General features: G+C 37.1%; 1 protein-coding gene across 6 annotated transcripts in view; it reads left to right on the forward strand.

The window, feature by feature from the left end:
* The window catches only part of LOC106877306 (all trans-polyprenyl-diphosphate synthase PDSS2), a 904,956-nt gene that overhangs the window by 532,845 nt on the left and 364,509 nt on the right, over window positions 1-7,602 (forward strand). The window contains exon 6 of one of the 6 annotated variants that reach the window (XR_008263927.1): window positions 3,799-3,899. The exons of 4 other annotated variants lie outside the window; for them this stretch is intronic. Coding sequence is in view for 1 of the 2 variants with exons in the window: in XM_052967133.1 (XP_052823093.1) it covers window positions 1,964-1,972 (9 nt within the window). In the remaining variant the exon portion in view is untranslated. Of the gene's footprint in view, window positions 1-1,963; window positions 1,988-3,798; window positions 3,900-7,602 lie in introns of those variants that run through there. One more of the 6 variants, XM_052967133.1, reaches the window with a different exon arrangement.

The raw sequence follows: 7,602 nt of genomic DNA on the forward strand, positions 1-7,602 counted from the left end.
CTTGAAAGTGATTGTTCATTGGTTTTATCTTTTTATTAATTGTGAATGTAATATAAAAATTACATAGCAATGAACTTGCTTTGTACACTGAGCTATAGAAAATGATGATGTGCCATAAACGTCAAACAATTTTGAATAAGTTCTCCATCCTTCAAGTAGATGTTGATGATGATAAACAATAAGATAGAAGAAAGTATCCCTCAACCTTCCAAGAATTCTCATTCTACCACCGCCGCCGCCACCACCACTGCTGCCACCGCCGCCACTACCACCACCACCACCACTACGCCCCCTCACAATGGTCAATATCTTTTGTACCAAGAATGTACCCTATTATGATATTACCATTCTTATTTATTCCCTGACGTATTTCTCTTCAAATATTTTTACATATGTTCATATTGTATTGTTTTTGTTTAGACATCATTATTTTCATGCATAAAAATGGTTGCAACCCTGGTTTAAAAATTTTTTTATTGTATTTTATTTTATTTTATTTTATTTTATTTTTTTGTATTTTTTGGGGAAAAAAGTCGTTGGAATGCATTACCACTTTCAAAACATGAAAATCAGTGGGTGGTGGTTTTCACATTTTGAAAAGATTATCAGAAATATATTACTTCCAGAACATGTGGGAGATCCCTGCAGTTCTGTATGTTCTATTGGAACCTTAAACATCTGAAGGTGATTGTCATATCTACACCATTTGTGTCTTACATTGTAAATGAAAGATTTTAGTAGCAGTTGTTGTTATTATGCCATTACAAGGTAGCGAAATGGCAGAATCATTAGTAATCTGGGAAAAATGCTTAGCAGCATTTTGTCCATTCTTATGAGGTTGTTTTTGCTGCTCATCCTCTTGGGGATGAGAAAATAAGTACCAGTTAAACACGGGGGTCAATGAAATCAACTTACCCCCTCCCACAAACTTGCTGGCCTTGTGCCAAGATTTGAAACCATTATTATTATTATTATTATTATTATTATTATTATTATTATTATTATTATTATTATTATTATTATTATCATCATCATCATTATAATCATTATTTCTCTTTATCACAGATTTTGTTGGAGACTCCTGGAGTCTTACATGTATAGTAAGCTTGCTACCTGCAGTCTTCGGTACCATGATATCCATTCTTTTCAGCTATCTAATACTTTCCTGATTATTCTGGCCGTGCCAAGGAGGCAAACCTTTTGTAACAGTTCTACTGAGCACTCAATGCCAATTTCCTTTATATTCCGCTTGATACTGTTCCCAAGGACCCAACAACAATTGGCACAGTCTTCACCTTCTTCATTTTCCATGGCCGGGCTATTTTGTACTTAAAAGGGTTGTATTTATCTATCTTTTCACCTTCCTTCACAGCTATTCGTGGGTCAAAAGGGCATGCAACATCAACTATACAGCATATGTGGTGGATCTTGTCCACCAACACTAGGTCTGGTCTGTTATGATCTAGCACCTGATCTGGATTGGGAAATCTCTGAGGATTTTGCTAGTCTCCGACTCCACCACTCTCTGGTGTTTGTGCTCATACCACGTCTTGTCTCTCTCTCTAGCCTCCACTTTTTGCACAGTTTCCAATGTAGCACTTTTGCTATCTGATCATATTGCCACAACTTGTAGTGGTTTTGAGCAAATCTAGGCCATTTGTTCATGATATGAGCAGTGGTTTCATCCACTCTATTGCAGATGTGGCAAAGTAGAGACACTTGCTCATTCGTAAGGCTGACCCTCCAGTTCATGACTAAAGCTTGATCTTGTGCTGCCAGTATAGTGCACTCAGTCTCTTTTTTAGTGTTGTTGTTGTTATCATTATTATTATTATTATTATTATTATTATTATTATTATTATTATTATTATTATTATTGTTATTATTATTAAGGCATTTTGTGAGTCTTTACACTTTGAGTTCAATTTCCACCGACGTCAACTTTGCATTTTATTCCTTTCAGGGTCTATAAAATAAGTACCAGTTGTAAGGTAAGGTCAATGAAAATGACTTACCCCCTCCTACAATCGTGTTGGTCTTGTGCCAAAATTTGTAACCATTATTATGCTATTGCAAGCTGCGCATCATGGAATGTGTGAGATTCTTATTTCCATATCATTGGAGACATGAAATGTTTGCCTTGTTGGCATCCAAGTTCCTTTCAGCAAACACTAAATAGTTTGGTCATGGTATCTGATATTAGTTTGTCATTAAGATGTGCTATCTTTGTTTTAATTTTTATTTAATGATATTGTTGCTATTACAGCTTCTATAACCTGTTGCTTGCTGTCTTTTTATTTTTCTATTTAAAATAGTTGTTTCATAAACTAATGTTTTGTTTTGTGCTCTGTAATATATTATTTTGCAAAGGGTATTTTTTTTTATAGTACTTTGTAATGGCTCTTTACTGTAGAAGCATTCTCAGGCAGTAAGAGTGCGTGTTACTTGTATGTCTTATCTAAGATTACAGTCATGAAGTATACGACTTTCATGTTTACATCTCAATTTATAAATTACAATAGTCCTCAGGTTAAGTTGTTCAGACATTGAAAGACTTTTGCTTTGTAGTTCTTATGAAGAGCTTTTTATGTATACATATATTATTTTTTGTTTTTGTAATATATTATTAATGCTAATTTATCATTGGGCGTGTGTTTCATGTTGTAACCTGTCTGATGAGGTTTTTAATAACAAGTTCATTATTTGTTTTGTAATTTGTGAACATTTCATTCATACTTCACCTTTAATCTTTTACTTGCTTCAGTCATTAGACTGTGGCTATGCTGGGGCACTGTCTTGAAAGATTAAGTTGAGCAACTAACCCTAGTAGAAATTTTTGTAAGTCCAGTATTTATTCTGTCAGTCTCTTTTGCCAAACTATTAAGTTAGAGGGACATAAACAAACCAGCACCAGTTAGCAAGTGATGGGAGCAGGGACAGGCATAAACACAAGGACACACACACATACATATATATATATATATATATATATATATATATATATATATAATCAGAAATCGAAATCGAACTAAATTCGACGACTGGCACCCATGCCAATGTCGTCTCCTTCATTGGACACAAAACTCGGCTTGTGAAGACTTGTTGGGGCAAGCGAAAGTGAAATCGTGATGGCACCTGTGCCCAGCGTCACCTTCCTGGCACGTGTAAAGACATTTGTGCGAGATCATGCCAGTGCCGCTGGACTGGCTCCTGTGCAGGTGGCACGTAAAATACACCATTTTGAGCGTGGCCATTGCCAGTACCACCTGACTGGCCTTCGTGCCGGTGGCACGTAAAAGCACCCACTACACTCTTGGAGTGGTTGGTGTTACAAAATGCATCCAGCTGTAGAAACTCTGCCAAATCAGATTGGAGCCTGGTGTAGCCATCTGGTTCACCAGTCCTCAGTCAAATCGTCCAACCCATGCTAGCATAGAAAGCGGATGTTAAACGATGATGATGATGATGATATATCATATAAGACATTTTAAATGTGACAGATCTGAGCATCTATCAACATTTCATTGATCTCATTCGGGTCATTAGGTCAATGTAACAACACTAGAAGTCAAGCCTCTACTCCATGCATTTCTCTTGTAGTTGATGTATGGAAAATATCATGTCATTGATTCCTCATCCAGCATGAAAACTGATCGAGACTCCAAGAAGGAATATCTCGATGTTTTGAATGATCCCTTCATAAATGGTTCTACTCAATATTACTCCCTACTATATATTTTCCATGCAGGGTGTAGAGGTATCCTGAGAATTATTACATATGTCTTTACTATCTTTTAGTTTTTTCAGAGCAACACCTTCAGCAATGCACTCCTCAAATCTTGAGAAACTGTATCTGTTAACTCTGCTGGTAACAAAAGGGTTCTCTCCCAGAGTAAAAGGTAGGTTTATGATACCTGTGTATGAACTGAATGCAAAGAAACTGTGAAAACTAAAGAGAAATCAAACAAGTATGCTCTGTTGCATGTGCAATGTTAGTGGGCATGATCGATGGAATAGAAATGTTCATAAGCACAGGAATGAAATTTACTTAAGGGGTACAAGCCCAGATCCAACATTTTTTACAAACATGGTCGATTTTTTTCAGTCTTAATATCAAAATAAACACAAATATAATAATAATAATAATAATAATAATAATAATAATAATAATAATAATAATAATCATAACAATAATAATGATGATGATGATGATGATGATAATAGAAAGCTGCTAACAATGCATAGAGCCCATCATCCACGTGCAGACACTAATCACCTATACATGAAGAGAGCAAATGAAGGAAGGGGACTGATAAGTGTGGAAGACTGCATGCATATTGAACTCGAGAGTTTAATGAGTTACCTAGCCCAAAGTAAGGAAACCTTGCTAGTGACAGTTAGGAATGAGGGAATATTGAGAGCAGAGAAAAAAAAGGGAAAAAAAAGGAAGAAGTACAAAAAGGATGTGACGAAAAATTACACAAGAAGGGACTACACAGTCAATTCCATGTAGCCACAACAGAAGTTGCTGGAAAAAATAGGTGGGATTGGCTGATGAAAGGAATCTTAAGAAAAGAAACTGAAAGCACTATACTCTGCAGTGCAGGACCAAGCTTGGCCATGAACTGGAGGGTCAACCTTATGAATGAGCAAGTGTCTCTGCTGTGCTGCATCTACAACAGAGTGGATGAAACCACTGCCCATATCATGAATGAATGTCCTAAGCTTGCTCAAAACCACTACAAGTTGTGGCAATATGACCAGATAACAAAAGTGTTATATTGGAAACTGTGTGAAAAGTGGGGACTAGGGAGAAGCAAAACATGGTAAAATCCTCTCAGCTTTCCGAATCCAAAGAGATCAGGTGCTAGAGCATATCAGACCGGACCTAGTGGTGGTGGACAAGATGCACCATGTGTGCTGTATAGTTGATGCTGCATGCTCCTTTGATCCATGAATAGTCAAGAAGGAAGGCAAAAAGATAGATAGATACAACCCTCTTAAGTACTAAATAGCCCGGCTATGGAAAATGAAGAAGGTGAAGACTGTGCCAATTGTTGTTTGGTCGCTGGGAACAAAATCAGAAGGCATCAAGAAGAATATAAAGGAAATTGGAATAGAGTGCCCAGTAGAACTGTTACAAAAAGTTTGCCTCCTTGGCATGGCCAGAATAATCGGAAAAGTATTAGCTAGCTGAAAAGAGTGAATAGCATGGTACTGTAGGCTGCAGGATGTAAGCTCGCTACACATGCAAGACTCCAGGAGCTCCAACAAAACCTGTGATAAAGAGATAATGATAATAATAATAATAATAATAATAATAATAATAATTAGGAAAGTTAAGATGTGTTACCATTGTGGGAAGAAAGGCTCATCATTGAACCATCTGTTTATGGATGACCTGAAATTGTTTGCGAAATCTGAAAATCAGATAGATTCCTTAACAGAAACAGTCCATTAAATGATGATGACGATGGCAACGACGTATGTTCATGCACACATATGCACATACATGCATACACGCACACACACTGCTATGAATAGACATACATCCTCACATACATAGATAAACATTATTGTGATCATCATTTAAAGTTCACTTTTCCATGCTTTCATGGGCTGGATACAATTTGTTGAGGCAGATTTTCCACAGCCACTTGCCCTTTCTGTTGCCAAGCCTCATCTTTTTCCAAGTAAGATAATATTTCCCCCAGACCAGACATGTTTTCACGGAAGACTAGAAATGCAGGACACTCCTTGCAAGATTGTAACATGCATTTATAACTATTACATGAGATCAGATTTTGGATACAGTATCTCTCTCTCTCTCTCTCTCTTTCACACACACACACACACACACACATGATGGGCTCCTTTTAGATCTTGTCTACCAAATCCACTCTCAAGGTTTTGGTCTGCTCATGGCTATAGAAGAAGACACTTGCCCTAAGAATTCTGCAGCAGGACTGAACCTGAGACTGTGTGATTGAGAAGCAAACTTCTTACCACACAGACTTCCCTGTGCCTATCCTCATATATATTTTAATATTTTCACACATGCATAATATTGATGTATATATGTTTGTATGTATGTATGTATGTATGTATGTATGTATGTATGTATGTATGTATGTATGTACACACACACACACACACACACGCACATATATTTATATGTATGTATTTATGTGTACATTTAAGTGGTTAAATGCAGTAGAGGAATAGACAGGCTTGGCATGTGATGTTTTCTTTGATAAATAATAAATATAGCATTCTTTAAAAAAATTAGCAGCTATGTTGATTGATAAACATTATCAATAAATGAATAGTTCTTCACTTCAGATAGCAGAAATCTTAACTGTAATGCAGAAAACACCTCAGTGCCATCTCGTATTACCCCAGTAATAAATAAATAGAAAACTAACAACAAACAAATAGAAAACTAAGTTCAAAATCAAGTTCTTGAAATGTTTTTGAATTCAATATTTTTAATTCTTTGACATGAAGAAAATGGTTTTAGAAAGGAGTATTTTCCAATCTTTAGAACTGGAAATAACTATTCAAATTCTATCAGATGTGTTGTGATAAAGCCAGAGGAGTGACTTAAAACATATAGTAACTTGGAACTAATAAATGTGCCACTATACAGTTGCATGACTTACTAGAAATGCTGCTTGCTGGCACTCCGTCACTTACAACGTCGAGTGTTCCAGTTGATCCAATCAACGGAACAGCCTGCTCGTGAAATTAACGTGCAAGTGGCTGAGCACTCCACAGACACGTAGTTTTTGGGGATATTCTGCATGACACGGTGTGACAAGGCTGACCCTTTGAATTACAGGCACAGCAGAAACAGGAAGTAAGAGTGAGAGAAAGTTGTGGTGGAAGAGTACAGCAGGTTTCGCCACCATCCCCTGCCGGAGCCTCGTGGAGCTTTAGGTGTTTTCGCTCAATAAACACTCACAACGCCTGGTCTGGGAATCAAAACAGTGATCCTATGACTGCGAGTCCGCTGCCCTAACCACTGGGCCATTGCACCTCCACACTAGAAATGAGAGTGAGTGAATAACTCTCAAATCACATCCATGACCATTCTGCTTGCTCAGGGATATCTGGCACTCTGTCGTTTATGACAACAAGGGTTCCAGTTGATTCACTGAATGAAACAGCCTGCTCATGAAATTAATGTGCAAGTGGCTGAGCCCTCCACAGAGATGCATACCCTTAATGTAGTCCTCAGGGAGACTAAGTGTGATACAGGATGTTACAAGATGTAAACCCTTTGAGTTACAGGCAGAACTCAGTTTTGCCAGCTGAGTGGACTGGAACAACATGAAATAAAGTGTCTTGCTCAAAGATACGACACTCCACTAGGAATTGAACTCACGACCTTATGCTCATGAGCCGAATACCCTAACCACTAAGTCACACTGCTATACCTGTGTGTATATGCACACGTCCATGCACATATGTTTGTGTGTAAATATATATAGTGTGTATGTGTGTGTGTGTGTGCGTGCATATGTATGTATGTGTCTATATATAAATATATATATATATATATATATATATATATAAAGTATGTATGTGTATGTGTATATA

This window comes from Octopus bimaculoides, chromosome 4 (assembly GCF_001194135.2).
Source record: "Octopus bimaculoides isolate UCB-OBI-ISO-001 chromosome 4, ASM119413v2, whole genome shotgun sequence".
In the NCBI taxonomy this organism is placed as follows: domain Eukaryota; kingdom Metazoa; phylum Mollusca; class Cephalopoda; order Octopoda; family Octopodidae; genus Octopus; species Octopus bimaculoides.